General features: G+C 35.7%; 1 protein-coding gene across 1 annotated transcript; it reads right to left on the bottom strand.

The window, feature by feature from the left end:
- Window positions 1-2,325: 2,325 nt before the first annotated feature.
- On the bottom strand, window positions 2,326-20,739 carry LOC115456350 (transcription regulator complex subunit bur6). Its single transcript, XM_030185369.2, has 5 exons — window positions 20,550-20,739; window positions 20,374-20,446; window positions 9,177-9,319; window positions 8,767-8,843; window positions 2,326-8,503 (listed from the first exon to the last, which is right to left on the bottom strand). Exons 1-5 carry the CDS (start codon window positions 20,589-20,591, stop codon window positions 7,825-7,827), a joined length of 1,014 nt encoding a protein of 337 aa, XP_030041229.1. The 5' UTR covers window positions 20,592-20,739; the 3' UTR covers window positions 2,326-7,824.
- Between the last annotated feature and the right edge of the window lie 518 nt (window positions 20,740-21,257).

Below are 21,257 nucleotides of genomic sequence, written 5' to 3'. Positions count from 1 at the left end.
ATTGTGATGTTAACTACCAGAGATCACTTAAATTTTGTTGTCACTGCCTCATTTGCCGGCCTAATGTATATTAAAAAAGCTGAAAGAATTTTCCAGATTATAGTAAACGTGCCTTGTTCTGAATCTTGTAATATAAATCTTTCTTTAGAATTTTTGGTAATGGTGGTGAATCTTAAAGGAGATTAGCCAAATACGCAGGATATTATAGTGCACACATGTGCACAATACACATGCGCAGTCTGTTCCTACACTCAAAGTCACATGAGATACCAATATATATGTACTGTTATATAAAGCTAAAGAGTTTGCTATTTGGAACGCGCTAATCTCAGGAGTTACTGGTACGAATTAATTTTTAATAATTAAAGTCTACATAACATCACGCTATGACCGCTAGCAGCGAAGCATGAGTTAGCATCCGTTGCATAAACGGTTAAGGTTTGCAACTAACATTTATGACGGAATTGATCCTCTTAAAAGTTCTAATGTTATATACGGCGCTCGCCGCATCTGTCTGCCTGTCTGACCGCTATAAACTCAAACCTCCCCAACGGATTTAGATGAAATTTGGTATCGGGATAGTTTGAGACCTTGGTAAGGACATACTAGTTTTTATCCTGGAAAAATGTATAGCGGGACTTTTATCCCGGAAAACTACCACGCGGGCCAAGCCGTTAGCAAAAGCTATCCCAAGTAACCATTACTATACCATATAAAACTCAATTCTATTTCATCGTATTTAGCTACATATTGATCAAAAAATTCTGCAATGCAGACATGCATGGAACATGCAACAACTCGGGAAACGGCTCATCCAACATTTACAATTATAATTCCCGCAAACGTCCGGGCTACTTTTGAAATTTTTCAAATTATAGCCGCGGGCGGCCATTATTCTCTGGTTTAAAATACTGCTCATTTGAATATCGTGCAGCTGCGCAGGTACTGAGGAATTTTTATCAATTTAACTGGAAAGGTTGCGTGATGCGGGTTCGAATCTAGATTCCCACGATTTATGACTTAAAAATATAATTTGTCGAGCAAAAGCAGGTAGGTGCATATTCCCAAAAGAATTACCTAATAATTCAGTTGTGATAAATGCAAAAGATTTTACATTTCTCCATTTTTTCTGTCGGGTTTGTGGTGCATTTTTACTGTAGCTTGTATTGGTTTTTGTCAATCGATATCACCTCACTCGTTTACTATAGCGGACTATGTACAAAACAATCCAAACACTTATTTGCATGCCACAGGAAACGCGCTAAATACGGAAAGGTATGTTATAAATATGTTTTAATATTCTGCTAATGTTTAGTAACGTCTGTACTATAACGAGCTTTGATTTTGAAATATCTGGGATATATCTAAGGATACAGGTGAACGGCAGTGCTATTTCAAAATTAACAATTCTATAGACCGTGACCGCATGTTTGCTTTATTTCTCTCTCTGCCTGTGTCTGTAAATATATTTCAAACTGTCCATTCTCCATATCAATGGTTTTTCATTTTAAGTGGAAAGAACTCTTCCCGCCTTTAGGTACGTCCAGTAAGACAGCAAACTAGCGCACTTGCCACCATTTTCAATGAACGCTATCAATTGCTTTTTTCATTTGTTGAAATCAATTAATTTAGACCAATTTTCAGGATTAAGATTGAGATCGTTTATTGTAAAAGCTCGTTGATCAGTAACTACAGTTTTATCTAGCATCGGCTTTAGTAAGAAAGTAGAAGGGGGCTTATCTTTTATCCATACTCGGTATGAAATCAGAAATGCTTTTCATGATATCCAGCGCAAATCCTCAAATTCAAGTCTGTTTCTTGATACGTACGTTTCCTCTTGCACAACGTAGGCTGGAAAAATCCCCACTACCAATTGATTAAAGGGCAGGTACTGAAAGCTTTTGCGTAGCTACGGCTTTTCTCGAGGGGCAGCTGGCCGGAGCAAAGTAAAATGTCGCCGAATACAACAAAAGGCCCATAGTCCATGCCCAGCAATAGCGAGGTATTTTTCTAAGTTTGTCCCACCTATCCTTCAACCCCCTAACTTATAACCTATCAGTAGATAGTAGTAGTAACCGTGATACGTTTGATTAATTAACATGATTGTGCCTTTAAAATTAACACCACGGATTCAACGAGGTAATTGGGGGACTGGTCCCCCAGCCGTATTGCATTTGTTCCTCAAGCGTTTAATTCTCCGGTAAGTGCATCACTAAACCTTAACTATGGGCTCAATAATTATATTGGCTCAATAATAATTATAGAATTAAACAAAGCTTCTTTGGGTACGAAGAGACATGAAATCATAAAAAATAAAAATCCACATTACGTATCACCAATTTGTATTTCTATAACATAAATTACAACAATAGTAACATACACACTCTTATCATACAAATCCTACCTGCATGTATTATTGCTTATATATTTCGGACGTTCCTAACATGAACAAAAATGTTTTTGGTCGTTAAATTGACATGGGGTACGGAAGAAAATCGGGGGACTTGACCCCCCTGTCATTATACACCTTAGTTTACTAGAATGAGAAATCACTTAATGTATGTTATAACTATGGAAGATGATATATTATACAATATTTTAAATACAAGTATTGTGTTGACAATATTTACACTCGATTTTCTCGCATTTTTATACGTAAGAACATACAGTTTTGGTACAAATATAGCGGAGTCCAGCCATATATTTGCTTAGACGACGAAATTCAAGTGTAAATTATTTTAACACATGACTTTTGCCCCCCGTTGCAAATTTCTGAATCCGCACTATAATTCTCACTATAATTTTATTTCAAACAAACTTATGAGACATATATAAAGATTTCAAAGGACTGTATTTTTAAGCTGGTGCCGTCTACCAACGATTCTACTCTCTGTCGCATCATAGAATAGTCCAAGATAAAATGTAACTATTGAAAGTTCAAATTTTGGCATCATTTGATCGAATCGCTCACAAATATAGTCAATACATTCCATAAATACCAATTACATTCCACATATAACATATTTCCTCTAATTACAGCTATATGAAGACAATCAAGTTAATTTGCGATTTTTTTACGATTTTAACAAAAATGCGCGTATTTGATCAAAAGGGGCCGTATTCAGACGAGAGGGCAGGGTGCTAAGGGACAGTTCAATGTAATTCTAACAGCAGCATAACATCTACACTTCTCACTGAGGCTACATAGCGGTTTTACTTTGACAAAATATATACTAACGACTCAACTGGACCGTGTACAAATGATCCAACCCAAAAATGATCCCAGAAATGAAAATGATCTGTATCCTTACATAATACTCATTCACAACACAGTCCAATAACGATCACAATTACTATCTTCAAATCGATCGGAAAATGGGAAATCAGAAAAAAGTTCCACATGCTTATAGATAGCTTAGGCCTAAATTAGAGAATAATATCTCCTCCCACGTGCAATCACGTCAGGCAATACTCTTAAACAACTCCATTGAAACTTTACTTTGATCATCGAGATCGATCTAAAGATAGCGATTGGGATCATTAAATATCGGCCGTATGTCCGTAAAATCTTGAAGTAGGAGTTCCCGTACACGTAATCGTAAAGATTTTATACAACAGCTTAATTAATTCCGACTTTTGAAAGGCTAACTTACTTAAACGACATTTTTTGCGACACTAAGTTTCATACATATGCATAATCAGCACTTTTTTCTATGTTTTTTTAAGCTAGTTAAATTTTTTCGAAAAGGAAATGTCGCTTAAGTCATCAGCCTTTCAACCGTCGATTTAGTCTTAGAAACAGCGTTTTTGTGCTAACCGACCTATGCAAAGGGCGACATCTGCTAACAACATAAAAATGTATTAACTCAACCAACTGCGGAGGTAACTGTGGTATGTTGACATTGAAATAAGGATGCGGTGGAGGCGATATATTACCTATAAGTATTTGTTTTTTCACTACTTATATTATTTTTTTGTATTCTGAAGAATCAATATTGTTGTAGCTTTACTATGAAAGCAATGCCTATTTTAGTACGAGTTGATGAACTTCAGCAATTCAAATTGCTTCTAATTTTAATTTAAAAAATTAAGCACTATTAAAAGTCTGCCAGAAGTTTTTATTATTTTATTACTGAGGAATTAAAATGACCGTGTAACTTTCAAAATGGCGGAAAATCAATTCGGCCGTGTTCGCCAAAAACATATTTTGTAAATGTATTAATAAATAATAAATGATAGCAATATCGCATTAAATTTAATAACAGCAATTTTGATTTAATACTAGTAATCAAATCATTCATCTCGTATTTGTGTATCATTTATGATTTTTAGTGAGGTTATGATTATTTTTATTATATCAATCTGGCAGTCTTCTGACATTTTAGTTTTTAGTACCTAAACAGTAACACTATGATTTTCAGTGTTTGCTTCTGGGCATGCGCGTCTATGAATGGACATTGCTCTGTGATATAACTTTGATGTAGTAACTCTCATTAGTGCAGTAATACAATTATACATTTTAAAGAAACTGCTGTAAATTTAGCGTATATAACAGCATCACGAAATGGTTCAAACATTATGACGTCAATGTTTATCACAAATGAGTTTTACTGTTGTAACTTAAAGTATAAACTTGCATCACAAAATGGTTCAAACATTATGACGTCATTTTTTTTCACAAATGAGTTTTTATTATATTTGACGTGCCTTTACAATGCTAGGAGCACCAGAAAACATTCTCAGTTTTTTGTATTCTACCGCACTCCCCTGTCTATATTAAACAGGGGTGGCGAACCTTTATAAACGTGCCATTATTAAAAAATATATAATCTGTCGGTAACTTGCCATCCAAAGCTGTCCTTATCTGTCCGAATGCCCCTTATTAGCGATCTGTTGTTATGTCCGAACAAAATTTTAACACAAACAACACACATTTATCCCCGAAGCGGTATGTAGAGGCGCAAACAAGGCACCTATTTTTCGACAAGTGTGTTCCGTCTCATGATGTGGTAGGGGGCGAGCCTATCGTCATATCGGGCATAAATCCCAGACTCCAGGCTGATACTGAGCAGTAAAACCCAAATATCACTTTGCCCGACCCGGAATTTGAACCCAGGACTTCAGGCGCTGCCGTACCGCGCATGCAGTAGAACTACGCTATCGAGGCAGTCCATTTTTGTTGGGACTTGGGATATTATAGGCGTGCCCGAATTATTTTGTCTCGTGCCGCCACTGACTCGCGTGCCAATGGTTCGCCATTCCTGATATAGAACATATTATACACATATTCCTATATATTCTAATTTGATTTACAATCATTTACGATCATGTCCACACTAACGCATATATAAATGTCTATTGTGTTTATATTGCTGGTGGTAGGATGTATTTTATATCCGCCCGGATAGCGACCATACACAAGGCAGGCGCGGTCGCAGCCTGGAATTTTGGATGGGATCATGAAGTAAATTTTTTAGATTTCAATTTACAGTGTTATGAATTATTGCAAATTTGATATTAAAATGTAGATAATGATATATTAGGTGTACACGAATGTTGGACATTGAAATAAAACTATTTTCCTATTTTTTCTCAGTTTTTTATATTATAATTTTTTAAGGCTGCAAAGTTTGTGAAATGCGAGACTAAAATCATAATAGAAAAAACCGTGATAAAATCCGAAATATAGTTTTATTTCAATAAAATGCAGAGTTTATAAACATTTATATATACTCAACATATTTTTAGGGCCTTTTACAATAATCAAGTAAATGATATCCGACAGAAATATTAGACTAATGAAGATAGTACCTATATCATACGTCATAGCTAACAGTGGGACTTTTAAATTTTGTCGGTTAATATTTGACGAGTCGCTGATCATAAACATGATAAAGGCGCTTAATACATTTTGTTTTGTACACATAATGGCGTTAACACAGGGGAGTAATTATGTATGTAGTATGTACCAGTGGCGAATTGAGATATTTTCTAAGGGAGAATAGCCTGCACAATATATAAGTACTACTAATATACATAAATACGGTTTGCAGTTTTTATATAAATCACAAAAGGGTATCCGGATTCAAGTTATATAGACCATTCGGCACTGGTATGTACGTCAACCTCTTACGAACATCGATATATATGGACTACGTACTAGATTTAGCTTTCTCTACACTCATTGTGTTCGACTCAACTGTACTGCAATCCGTACACCTGACTTTAGTATGATTTCAAAATTGCCAGCGTGTGGTTATGTACGGTGTGGCGGTTATAATATAAGAACTCGAGTCTAAGTGTAAACCTGAATGTGAATAAAAATATGTCAAAAAAGTGAAATTATTTGTTCAAGTGAATAAATAGGTTATAACAGTGACGTTTTGGTTGCCATTTTAATTCAGATTTTGAACAAATAGTTTATATTGACGTGTCTATAAAATATACGTCAATGCTGACGAATGCATGCACGAATAAAAACCAAGTTGTATTACAATCATTTGCAGTTGACTATATATCGATAGTGGCATATTAAAGCTTGAATGCGATAATTGGACAATACATAAATGAGCTTAATATTAATTACCAACTGAATAATCTCCGTACAGTACACGGCAGAAAATATTAATCGCACTTAAATATATCAAGAAGCGATAACCTAGTTGGGAGTGGAATGACTGCCGAGACGAATGTCCGCAGGTTCAGAACCCATGGGCATCTGACTTTAAAAAAGTTATTGTGAATTATCGCTTCCTTTAACTGTAAAGGACAGAATCGTGAGGAAACCTGCATACCTGAGTTTTCTATATGAATTTCGAGGGTATGTGAAGTCTACTAATCCGTACTAAGCCAGCGTGGTGGACTAAGGCCTAATACCTCTCAGTAGCAGAGGCCCGTGCCCAGCAGTGGGATAGTGGGTAATACATGGTTCGTATAAATATCGGCTTCAACTTTGTGCGTCGCCTATATCACATTTAAATGATATTTTATTGATAACTATGGACTCATTTTCTATTAACTCGCGGAATACTTACTGCCGAGTACTGTAGTTGTTTTAGTTACATACAGCTTTATGTTGTCACCTTAAATTATAATCATTGGATTAGACGTAAACTTATTGCTGAAGCCAAAATACGTCAGACATTTTACAAATTCACATCAATAATCTCTAAATTCACTTTACAAAAATAAAAATAATATTTAACAACGCCGATAACTTTTTAATATTAGCCAATCGTAGACGGAAACGCGTGGTTTACCTTTATGTAGTAATTTAAGCCTTACGACACGGATTTTAAAGTAAAATTTCATATACTATTATAATCATTTATTACCGGCACTTTGTAAAAAAAAAGTTCTGAATATCGGTTTTGCCAAAAAGGAAAATATCTTACTGAATAATAAGACAATATTTGTATTGGCAACACCGCCGTATATCCAAGTCATTCATCACACCTTAAAAAAACACAGAAATCTCATTCTTAATACAAAATACCTCACACACACAGACTTTGATACACATACAGTCACATTATCCATTTAACTTATATTCAACTATGAAACACCTACGAATATCATTGTTATTCAGCGTATAAAAAAAAAAAAACAAAAAAATTACTCTGACCTAAACTTACCGTTTATACCTAAGTTGGTAAACAACGTGACTTCGAAGCCGTATCTGTCGTTTAAACGAACACACGTCACTGTCAAACTGACACTGACAGCGTCACCTGTCAACACAGAATAAAAAACAAAAACCGTTCAAACAACAAACACGGCGACATCAAAAACTCCTTAAAACACGAAAAAACAAACAAAACATATTCAGGTATCATAGTCCTCGTCTATTTGTAGATTACCGGAATTCAAACGATCTATGTCGACCGGAAGCGGCGGCGCAAGCGGCTTCAACTCGACCTTCTTTATTTCCTTGTGCTTTGAAATTTGCCTCTGAACTTTTAACTTGTCATTCTTAGGCATGCCCATGATGTTCGCCGCTGTCGTATCCAGAACTTTGATCTCCGGTTTGGTCAGATTCTTCGTGAAGTCTATATTTAGGATCGGAGTCACCGGCGTCCTGGGCGTCACGGATCGCCCTTCAAACGGTTTTGGCACTGGAATTTCTATTCTGTGTACGGGTTCTATAGGTGTCAGATTCGTGTAACTCGTCGAAGGCTGTGGGGAGGCGTACGTGGGGTTGACGGTTATGACACTTTTGTGTGGTATCTCCTCGGGTAGCGTCTCTTGGTAGAAGTTGGCCGTTCTTATCGGCTTCTCTTCCGTGGACTTTTTGGACAGATCTATAGCTGTGTCGAGGGAGACTACGGGTGAGGTGATTGTCTCCATTTTGGGTGTTTTGTGGGGTATTTCGGTCTCGGCGGAGAGCGCTCGCTTGAGATGCGGCGCTATGATTGGCGGAGGTTGTACTCTGACGTCAGAGCTGCTTGAACTATTCGAGTCTTCGCGCGCTATCCTGCGCGGCGGCGCGGTCACTTCTGAGCATCTGAAGACATACGATACAATTCAATTAGAGTTTACAATCGTAGTGCCTCGCTAATAAATCTATTGAGATCCAAGTCAACACTTACAATGTTAGGTTAATACTTGATACTCATATTGCCTTGTTAATCGGTAACTTAACTATAAGTTGACTATATTGAAGATCTAAAGTGGATTTTTACTGTATAAGCCCATAATAAAACTAACAAAACCCAGTAGTGTAAGAATGTTTACTGTAATCAATAAAAGAAGATCGATTGCACCGACCTTGACGAATTTGGCGAACTCTCAGCGCTCATCATTTCTTTCTCCTCCGCCGCGGACACGTCTGGGATGTTTTTTACCTGGAATTATTAGAATACTTTTTAATTAAGATGATATTTACTATCGAGGAAGAGAGTTAAAAGTTAACACATCACAATCTCAAGTTTAAATCACATTAGTATAGCTTGAGTTATTTTCGAGATGGCTCTGTCACAAAAACTAAAAACACCAACTCCGTGTTTTTTTTCATATTTGATAATTTTTATTATAAAATTAGTTGCAGCAGTAACTTGCCATTACGTTCACCATAAATCTCTGTGTCTGGCTCTCTGTTTTAAAGGCCTCAAGAAATTAGACCTGTATACTTCTATGTCAGCCTCCCGAAAATTTCCTTATATCAAAAATTCACTCACCAAATCCCTCAGGAAGTCAAACCTGGACTCTGCCAGGATACACTGCTTGACGTGGGACGGGCTGAGGGTCTTCGCGTTCCTCGTCAGCGTCACCTGCATCGCCTTGCTGAGTAGGGACTCCACGAACAACTCCAGGGTGCGCGGTGTTGGCCGATATCGGACAGTCAAGGAGTTTTATGGTAGTAACATATTGTATCAGTGATATTTATTTCAAAAACGTGTTCTTAAAATAATCTTTGTGAGGGAAACATCATGACATATTATTTATTTATTTGGACAACCAACAAAACATACACCATACATAACTATTTGTAACATTACAGTAAATAATTGCTGCAGTGCAGTTTTAATTACAGGCTGTCACAGCATGAACATATTATTACATACCAGTAAACAATTGGCTGCACCATAAGTGAGATTTAAAACAGACTGAACATGATGGGGAATTATAATCTGCAGTGGCTAAGGGTCCATATAACCAGATTCCTGCCGGCTTCCCTTTATGTAAAATCGAATTATCATTAGAACGATTTGCAGACCGCATTCATACATATTAGTACCTATATGTTGTGAAGAGTTTCCTTTTGGAAAATATCACTTTTCCTCACTGATAATTTGTTACAGGATGGCCATTGTGACGATAGGCTTCTCTCAAAGGTTTCCAGACTAATCTATCGGAAGCTGCATGCAGCGATAATAACATAATATGAATATGTATATGTCGCCGCAGCACCTCGTTATTCGTTCAATTGGTGAATTTCCGGGGCGATAGTGGCGCCATCTATCATTACATCGAGGAAGTATTAGAAGAGAAGGGAGGTCGACTGCTGTCAATATAAGGACCGGCCGAACGACGAGAGCTCAATCTTGTAGAAGTTTTTGTACGAGTCTTATTTGGACGCTCGAACCGAGCACATTGTGTATTCCGCTAGTGTTACTATGCAGTAAATTGTTAGTGAAGTAAAGAAGTGTTTCAATAATTGAATAACTGTCTGGAAAATAAATATACACCGGTGAAACTTTACCGGTCATGTAAAAAAATAACCAAGTAAACAGTTTCACTCCGACATATACATTATAATAACTTTAGCAACAATCAGCTCTTAATAAAGGTTGTTTTTAGAAACATAGTAAACATAAACATATCAATTAACATAGAATGATATCATAAAAAAATTCTAGATTCTTTGATCGTGAGTACATGAAATCTTAAAACAACGTCCTTACTATAAAAAATGCCTCCCCACCGCATCTCAAGACGATAAACTCAAAAACTATACGACAGATTTTCATTCGCTTTTCACCAATGGGCGTAATGATTCAAGCGAAAGGTTTATGTGTATAATAAAGATAAAGTAAGCATACATCATATATGCTCTACTACCCATGCGAAAACGGGCGGGTAGTTAGTTAACTATAAAAAAACCTGTTGTAATTATAATAAATGTTAAAATATTATATTAAATGACAAGGAATATGTCTCCTGAGCCAGAAAGAAATTTAAATTACTACGATTTGAGCTATCATCCATAGGACATTAGATATTAAGGTCATAATGCCATATTTATTAATTGGGATTACATTAACGCTCTAATGATCACTACAGTTGGTGTGCCTAAAAAATGACTTGTGAATCTCAGCGAAGAAATAGAAATAGTACAGTACTTCTATAAGTACGCGCACTCACCCGAACTTTTAATCTAATTCGGTTCACTTTACAACACAGTGACGTCACGTGCCAACCGCGTCACGCATGCTCAATAAAAAGTTAACTTTAGTTATGATCTAGTATAGTGACGCATACGCACTGTGTGTATAAATATCTTAACTCGATGATTAAGTGCTACGTATTGAAATCTCGCGATCGTAATGCGAATTTTATTGCAATTTCTTTGTTCTTAATAGATTTCCCGTTCGATATTTAAATTTAAACCATGCCAGCGTTATTGATAAGATTATTTTTATGTGACGTCATCTGTTATTTCCCAATTACAAGCTGCCTAAAGAGTACCTATATATAAACATATAACTAAATAGCAGAAAGGTGTCCGTATATTGAAAGAAAAGTATTAAAAATAATAAAAAAAAAGTAATGGAACACAAATCAGCGATTTTTACAAACCTTTTGTCTGATTATCTGTATGTTAGTGCACATCTCCGAAACTACAGATCGGATTTTAATGTAATTTTCAAATGTGGAGAGGTTATGATACCTACTAATTGAACAAACTAAACTACCTTTAGTATCCCTTATACAGTAAGAACACATCGCAGCTGAAATACAAACAAAGTACCTAGCCAGCAATGGCGTAACGTCGTTAAAACAGAGTGGACATGATGGAGAATTATAATCTGCAGAGGCTAAGGGTCCATATAATCCGATTCCTACCGGCTTCCCTTTTAGGTTTATTTGTTTGTCTTTTTGTTTTCTGTTAAATTACCCGTTATATGTTTAAACTAACGCAATCTTTTTGTCCGATTACCTCTTCAAACAAGGATGACTACTAAGTAAACTGTCGTATCTGAAAAAAATAACGAAATTCACTTTTTTAACGTTCCCTAATGTCGGTACTGTGTACTACCAAAACACATTAAAAAAAGTTAATAAATTATTATTAATGAAGTGTTTTTTCGCTTATTAACTTTGAATTAAATGGGTTTGGTAGTAAACAGTACTTAGATAAAGAAACGCTAAAATGTATAGCTTTCTGCGTACACGCCCTTGTCGATGGGCTAATAAATTAGTGCGCTACGAGCCAGCGTTTTTTTCACTTGTGTCCCGTATTGCATACTTAACACTGAGTGTCGCAATTTTCCCAAATACGACAGTCTACTTAGGAGCCATCGATATTTCCCCTTCGCCACTGCTCGCCAGACTTTATTACGAAAACCAACAGTATTTACGCATTAAAACGGACCCAATACAGCGCATGTACGCGAGATGAGTCACATATTTTAAATAAACAACACCAAATCTGTATTTATCTGCATAACGGTGGCCATTAGATATCCATTTTAAAGGACATTCCAAATACGAAAATACGGGACTTTATATTAAAATATCAACGTCAACAAAAGCTTTATGTTTTCTACTTTATGATACGCCGAAGACGCTCTCATTCTGTCGACAACTAACTATTGCAATGGAACTATCACTAATCAAAGCAGTCCTATCTACTTCCAACAGTGATGGACTGTGGCCTAATACCTCTCGGTATTAGGGGAGTCTCGCTCCAAGCAGTGGTAACATATATAATACAGGGCTGATAATATGATTACATATATCATTAATACCCTATCCGATATTTTTTATTGAGCACGGAATGCGCAGTGTAGCCTGCGCGGTAAACAAGAAATAATAAAAATACAAGACTTTATACTATCCTGCATACATTTTACGAAAATAAGGATCAATAAGTTCATGTCTAAATATAATATCCTGTAAAACACTTGACATGTTGTCACCCTATTAGGCAGGAACATCTCTGCGATAACTCGCTTCCTTCGATAACATGAGAGCGGCCGACTAACCCCAGCGCGATGATATGAACACACTATTCTTAATAATTCAGATTTCCAGAAATTGACAGGTCTTTAATCGACTTCAAAAAAGGAGGAGGTTATTAGGTACCGACTCCAAAATTGGTAACAATATACAGATAATGTTAAATATTTTTTTGGTTTTTAGTGATTTATAAAGGAGGTTTTATTTTTTGTTATTTATATAATTTCTTATGTTTACGCGAGTATTAGACATTAAAATTAAACTATTTTCCGGATTTTATCGCGGTATTTATATTTTAATTTTCTCCCGACGTTTCGAAGACTACAGCCTTCGTGTTCACGGGGGGGATTGAAGTGTTGGTCATCCGCAAAGTCAAAGTTATATGTAGCTTATAAGTCGGGTATTTTATAGCTTAGCTTGTTTGTTCAAGCGACACCAAAAGCAACGTAGGAGTAACTTCGACTGGCACTGTCAATGAAGAAAATATCCGTTGGGGATGTGCACGGTCCAAAAAAACACACAATACCAAAGAATAAAAAACGCTGGCAGTCACGAGAAATATAAGGATTAAGGAAGGAAGTTCAGACCTCTACAAATTTCGCTCACACGACACGCAAGCTGTAATTTCCTTGATATTATGCAAGACAGTGGTAATGCCCCGCTCCGGGCGGTCCAATCGTAAACGAGTACGTCTACGCGACTTTACTGATAATGAGAACTAAAATTAAGACAGAAAGCCTCATGATGAATAATACTACATTAAAATAAACACACATCACGCATTTATCCTCGAAGAGGTATGGAGAGGCGCAACCAGGGCACCAATTTTTCGCCAAGTGTGTTCCGTCCTATGATATCATAGGGATATCCGCTCGGATATCTGCCATAATTGCCCACGAAGGTGCGTTCTGGAATCAGCCTGTGAATGAATATGCGGTTTCAACAGGCCGGCAAAATTGTGTCGACTCTGAAGGGGTAATCATCTCTCGTCAGTCGACAATCTATTGGACCCCACTCCACTTACCATCAGGTGCAGTGAGGTCACTTTGCCGGGGGTGTATAACGAAAAATCCCGGTAACTATCTCTCGTGGTTAATATTTTTAATAGCGCTGGTATAGCCGCCGCGGCTATAGATCTATACAGTGGTATTGGGACTTTAATGACGGGAAAGCATTTAATTTCGGGGGAAGCCGGTAGCAACACCCATCACTTAATAAACAAAATAAAAAATAATAAAAAAAATACTGCGATATCCAACTGAAATTAGACGTAAAATAGGTCGTCACACGTGGCCCAATCATAGCTGACCGCGTGATGCGGATGATGTTGCTGTTTACGTGTAGTTGGAGCGCTTACCATCAGGCATATAACTCATCTCGCCATTCCATTGTTTAATAATAAATGAGAAGATTTAATGGTTGAATTTATGCCCTATTTTTTAGTAATAATAAAACATTTCCTTCGTGCGCAAGCTCCCCTCGTAATTTGAATAAATAATCAATTGAGAGGGCACATTTCCAACAACTGGATTTTTTAACATTTTTTTTTTTACATTTCAATTTCGTATAAATCGTTAAAAAAATGATGGAGACAATAGCTAATGAATTTTATTTATAGAGACTACTAGCCTACAGTAGGTATACAGTGCAAAGCTCTCATGTATAAGGAAAATCGATCCAAAATGCTTATCCACGAAAACAGAAAATCATCACAACACAGAATTACGAAAGCCAAAAATAAAATTCAAATTAGTGTCGTCGCTGTGATTCGTGACCTAACTGAACAATTACAAACATAACATTAAATATAATCTACTTTTGGCGCGAATGTAACCGTCAGTACATTTTAAGAGGCATTGTATACAATAATATACGTTTATATAAATAATAAATGTATTTTCTTTCTTTCTTTTATACACCAGTGGCTAAGGGTATAACTCGATTCCTACCGGCTTCCCTTTTGTAACCTATGTAAAATGTAATTATCATTACGATTTTTAAACTGCATTTTATATTAGTAGTGCCTATATGTTGTCGGACTGCCTCGGTGGCGTAGTTGTACTGCATGCGTGCTACAGCAGCGCTCTGAGGCCCTGGTTTCGATTCCCGGATCGGGCAAAGTGATATTTGGGTTTTTCTGCTCAGTATCAGCCCGGAGTCTGGAATTTTTCCCCTATATGGCGATAGGTTCGCCCCCTATGACATCATGGGATGAAACTCACTTGGCGAAAAGTGGGTGCCCTAATTGTGTGATTTTGTGGGTGTCAAAAATGTCATCCATCGCCACTGGTATAAACTATGAATTTCAAAGCGAAAAACATCACGGCTTAGAGCTATTACGCACTGTCAACTTGTCGCTAGCGACTGTCGCTCGACGACCAAAATGTAGGCTGAATCCGAACTGACAAATTATATTTTTTTGTCCTTCCTTATTTAAATAATCGTAACGTAGTATTATTATCTACGTAATTATTTTCTTTTTATATTTCACAGAGTGATGATTTAACTCTTTGACGAAACAGGGCAGAATAATTACAAAACCATTTTATTTATTTCGGGTCGAAATTCCTAAGTACATTGGCATTGTGTTATTACAGCTAACGCCATAACTTTTGTTACGGGGTTAGTTAGATATGGAGAGGGATATTGATTCATCATCATCATCAGCCCGTTGCAGTCTACTGTTGGACATAGACCTCTCCCAAGGTACGCCACAGAGCCCGGTCTACTGCTTTATGCATCCAGTCGCTGCCCTCTTGTGTAAGTCGTCTCGCCATCTGGCCAGGGGACGTCCCACGCCCACGCATATTGATTGCGAATATTTTATTAGTACTATATTGCTATACATAGAAAAATAACCTAATTTAGTCCCTTATTAAAATTGCTAAAAGGTTAAACAAACCAACCGGCATTTTTTTATTTAGCATATAATTATGCTGTCCCACTGTTGGGCACTGGCCTCGTCTACTTATGAGAGGGATTAGACCTTAGTCCATCACGCTGGCCTCGTGCGGATTGGTAGACTTCACATACCCTCGAAATTCCTATAAAGAACTTCTCAGGTATGCAGGTTTCCTCACGATGTTTTCGTTCACCGTTATTTATTAACAAACTATTTAAAACCATTGCGAATTTAAAAGCATCAATTTGCACCGAGACGCTAACAAATGAAAGTCGATATGTGGGCGGGCATTGTTAGAGACAGAATGATAACTGACATCAATGAATGCAATAATGCAATGAACACCGGACAGATCTCGCTTAGAGAGGTACTAACTGCTATAAACACGTTATAAATAATAATAATATAATAATAATAAATTTATTTCCATATCTAATAATATACACATAGTAAAACCGTATTTGAAGTTTCCTTTTAAGTATATAATATACTTGTGTTAGGACATAAATCGATAGTTTAAACTGCTCTTACACAGACCTTTTACTCCCGAGGAGCAGAGGAGTAACTAGTTGACTAGTGTAGGGCTGCCATTCGTACGGAATTCCCCGAAATTGTCCAAGTTTGAAGGGCGTCCGGGGGCCGTCCGGCAGGGGTTTTTAAAAAGTGTTCGGTTAAAACCCGGACACTTCTGTTAGGGGAAATCCATTTTTTTTATAGATAAGCGATAAATGAAAATATATCTTAGTAAAAAAATCAATAATCCGCATGTATAAATGAATAAAAAAAAATATGATAATGTTTTTATTATTGTTGCAAAGAATATTTTTCCAGATATGTCCGGGGAAAAATCCATATTTCGTCCAAATGTCCGGGATTTTTGCCGTGCTTATCCGGTGTCGGCAGTTTAGGTGATGGCAGCCCTAAACTAGTGCATATTTTCACTATGAATATTCCGTCCCGTGATGTGATAGGCGGCGAACTTATGGCCTATATCAAATTCTAGACTCAAGATTGATACTGAGCAGACCCAATATCACTACCCGAATCGGGATTCAAACCGCAGATTTCACCTCGGCAGTCAGATCGCAGTACAAATACGCAACTGAGACAGTTTAAATTGGAATGCTATCGATCTATGGTTTAGGAATGAGGGGCGCTAGAATTTACTAGCTCAATTTAAGAGGGACGAGAAGGCTTGCTAGCTTGGCTTAAGTTAGCTTAAGTAAGTCTCATTGATGAACTCTTTGATAAAACTAAATAATGATTTCTTATATTTACGCGAATGTAAGATCAAAATAAAACTATTTTTCAGATTTAGTCGCGGTTTTTTATATTTTAGTTTTCTCCAAGACTTCATGGTCACAGGGGCGGACTGAGATGATGGTTGTCGGAAAAGTCAAAATTATAACTACCTACATATTCGATTAAATTTGGCACAAAGGTCTTCTATTTCTATGTTATTTGTTATGTTTAGTTTTCATTTCTACTACATAATTTATTTTTATAAATAGTTATAAGTTTTATATTATTATTAATAGTTCCGCCAGTTCGAATTGGGTGTTCCTGTAATGGCTGTGTGTTGTTATTGAAATAAAAAAAATATTGTATTAATACACAGGGTATTATGGTCCCGGTCATTTGCTCCTAAATAATAGGATTTTTAAACAGATTTCATACTGTTTTTAGATACTTGTAGCGAAACGCTTATCACGCGGGAAGCCGCAAGCAACATAAAGTTCATTATACAATCCAATATAGTGTTAGGAAAATACCTTTTTACGAATAATGTTTTTAAATAATTTTTTACAAGTGACGTTAACCACCTGTGGTATATTTGCTCAGATGTTTCCATGGTTGTAAAGTGACCTACATGTTAGCTTCCTAAATATGATTGAATAACTATGCTAATAGCTGGTACATGAGATATTATGTATATCAAAATTTCAGCTAAATATTATATTATGGATGCAAACATTATGACCAGGGTGACAAAGGCAGTTAATTGCATGAATTAATAAGATGCATCCATACAGATATCATAAAATTTAGGTTTATATATCTATGTATATAAAAATGAATCCCTAGTTCCTATGGGCATGGTTCTTTTTTTATTGCTTTGAATGACGAGACGAGCTTGCCGTTCGCCTGATGATAAGCGAAACTACCCATAAACAGTAGAAACACCATCCAACATCTTGAATTATAAAGTATTGTTTGGCATTCCACTGCGCTCGCTATCCTGAGACATGAGATGTTATGTCTTATTATGTCCAGTGTTTTTCAAACCGGAAAACAACAGTGACTACACTGCTGCTTGGCGGCAGAAATACGACATTGCGGTGGTACCTACCCAGGCGGACTCATACATATGAGAGACCAACCACCAATAGGTATAACTTGAGAATGCCTTACTAACAACAAATATGTTCACATACTTATATGTTAGCATGATTGTAACAATTATTCATTCAGTTTCCTTATAACTTTTGAATATAAGTTGTAAAATAAAAAAAAACAGAAAACATTCAACAAGCTCTATACATAAATAATAAAATGATAATACCAAAATTCCAAAACAAGGGAAAGCCTTTCCATGTAAATATTCTAAGAATACTTCTATTTATAGACACAATGTTCCTTAGAATCTTTTTGCTATGTTTATTATATGTAATCATTCTAGTAGTTAGTGGTTGAAATTCAATGTTGAATTTTATACATTTCTGACACATATACATATTTTTTTTTCTCTCTCTATAAGAATTTTCAGGGGAAGTCTACCAATCCGCACTAGGCCAGCATGGTGGACTAAGGCCTAATCCCACTCAGTAGTAGAGGAGATGGCAGCAGTGGGACAGTATATAATACAGGGCTGATATTAATTAATACATACATTTTGTTTTCCTCCACTCTTTCCCCATATAAACTTTAATTAAGCCAATTCTTGCAATCCTTTGTGCGCGCAGTGTGCTTAAAAAGTGGTCCAAAGGTTTTCTATGTTATAATGTATAGATTAATTCTGTACATGTGAAATTTTTCTTTATAATTTTGGTTCTCATTGTACATAAACCGCTGAAAGGACTAGACTGTATCGGTGGCGTATGATTGCGTGCGCGGTACACTTTTCAGAGGTATCAGCTTCAATTTTAATATGCTATGACGAAAGGCTTACCCCCGTTACATCATGGGACGGAACACACTTGGCGAAAAGTGGGTGCACTGGTGGGCTACCCCTTGGGGGATAAAGGCGTGATGAGAAAGATTTTTTCTGAGATAAAATTCCCGCCAATTATATAACTTTCCGGCATAAAAGCAACCCATGTCCTCCCAGGATCTCAAACTAATCCTATACCCAATTTTATCAAAATCGGTTTGGTAGTTTTTGAGTTTATCACATTCAGAAAGAGAGATGTGATCGGAAGACTTTGTTTTATAACATATATGCAGGATGTAAGAAAGTTTCAAGAAATTCTCAAGAAGGTACAATATCCCTAAGAAAATAATAAAATGTTTTGATTTGGAAGTTATATGCCCGATTCTTCTATACGAGAAGCCTATGGACCAGCAATATGTGCATGTATTATAGAACTTGCATTGTTTTCTTAATATTCCAGGTGAAAGGGAGACGAGAATACCGTCTTTGCCTAATAATGTTTTTAAAGTTTGATTTTTATGAACTTGAAAGATGGGAAAACGCTTTTCATGAAAATAATATATTGTTCATACACAGTACTGAAACTAGGATTGTGCCAATAGTGAGAGATGCCGAAATGACCAGACCAATACCTTTTTGAGTCATATATGGATGTAGTTATAGAAATTTGGGGCAGAGGCATAAAAAGCTATAGAAATTCACATAAAATAAAAAAAATATAATAAATTTGACAGTTTGCTCTGTTTCTATTCATCACAAATGGATTTGGATATGGATTGTATTATTAAATTTCTGGAGTATAAAACAACCAATAAATATAGCCTAACAGATGGTGTTATGACTAAAATTTAAATACTACTGATGTAAATATTGTAAATTTTACTTTGTTTAAATATATGACAATAAACAAGACTAACCACAAAATAAGTGAAGAATCATTGTGGTATGTAAATAAAATTAATTTTACAAAAATATTTTAAACAATCAATATGTACTTATATTACAAATAAGTATTTGGCCATAAGTTTAAATGAGAATACAGAACCTATAACTCTTAAATTAAATTCAACCATAAATCTAACCATCTATTTGTCTACTTTAACAAATTTAAAACAAATTAGAAATAAGAGAATTATATTTATTCAAAACTAAGGAAGCAAAATATTAAGCAAATTGCTTTAAGAAGTAAACACAACACTATTTCATATCACATAATGTGGTTATCATAAGTGATTGACCCCAAAATGTATTGATATGGTTATTCTATAGACCACTGCTTTACTTCATTGTTGGGATAAATTTTAGGATTAAATTATTAAAGTAGATGTCACACTAATATTTGGATAATGAGGGTATGAAAGACAGAAAACACTATTCCAAAATGGCTAATAAGTGCTCTGTAAAACAAATACCAATAAGAATATAAACAAGATGTTTGTGTAGTTATTTATAAAAGTATGATCTCGCCAAAACAGTTTATCAAGGACGATAGGGTACGAAGTCGTAAATTTAACTGAAATTTAAAAATAGAACTGAAAAAAATAAGCATAGACTAGGTCCATCAACGATCAAAAACATTTTATCCTAAACTGTGTAAGGCACAGCATTTTAAATTTACACACAACATTGAAAAGGATATAAATTATGATTGGGACGGCCTGGGCGACTTTCCCCACATCTTCATCTGTCTGCATAATCTTCTTGATTCGCCCCTACAAACAAACAATGTCGTATCACCAATCTCACCAAATTATTGACGAAAACAACACAGATTTTGACCATTTTCGAGCGATTTTCAAGCACTTTCCGACTTACAGCTGGAAACCTCGCATTGTATTTTCTCTTTTTTGAAGGCATAATGGTAATCCGTTCACTTTAACACCAATTAAATGATAAAATTAGATCACTTTGCCATCAGAACACTATACTTCTCGCGCATTTTTGAGGTTATAAAAGGGAGACGTTCGCAGCCTACTTCATTTATATACGAAACTGACAGTTTCTCCACCTTTTTTATTACTTTGTCGATATTTTTATCGAAAAGTGTACATTTTGAAATATATATAGTATTTTTAAAATGTAGTAATGTGGAACTAAATAAATACAGGGAATAAAAACATAACAAATAAAGTACGATAAAAGCTTTAATGATCGTTAGAATTTAATGTAAAGGTATTGCTGGCTGTTTTTATGTTTCCTTGACAACATTTGAGAAAAGAATATCTTACTCGTTCTAAAACTAGAATTTAGTTAGGAAAAAATAATATTGTGATGTGTGTTTTTCGATTCATTGTAATGTATTTAAAACGAGACACTGAATCTTAAAATACAAATAAAAAATGAAGTCCGCAAAAGCATAGATAATACACTTAAGTAAAAGTACATGAGACGAAAATTTCTGGAGTAATGGTAACGAAAGGACAACCGCTCACGCTATTGGCTAAGTTCCTAATCCCTAATTCCATTGATTACTATAAATCATATTATATTATATTTATTACTATAAATCATAGATCAGAATAT

Source organism: Manduca sexta, chromosome 2 (assembly GCF_014839805.1).
Source record: "Manduca sexta isolate Smith_Timp_Sample1 chromosome 2, JHU_Msex_v1.0, whole genome shotgun sequence".
NCBI classification, from domain to species: domain Eukaryota; kingdom Metazoa; phylum Arthropoda; class Insecta; order Lepidoptera; family Sphingidae; genus Manduca; species Manduca sexta.
The sequence above is the reverse complement of the archived record's forward strand: the minus strand, read 5'-3'. Positions and strand labels throughout refer to the sequence as shown.

Coding starts and splice junctions, on each gene's coding strand:
- LOC115456350 (XM_030185369.2), bottom strand. CDS start 20,591: ATGCCTTCAAAAAAGAGAAAATACAATGCGAGGTTTCCAGCT. Junction 20,447..20,549: donor ACAATGCGAGGTTTCCAGCT/GTAAGTCGGAAA, acceptor GTTTGTTTGTAG/GGGCGAATCAAGAAGATTAT. Junction 8,844..9,176: donor TTGACTTCCTGAGGGATTTG/GTGAGTGAATTT, acceptor TAATAATTCCAG/GTAAAAAACATCCCAGACGT.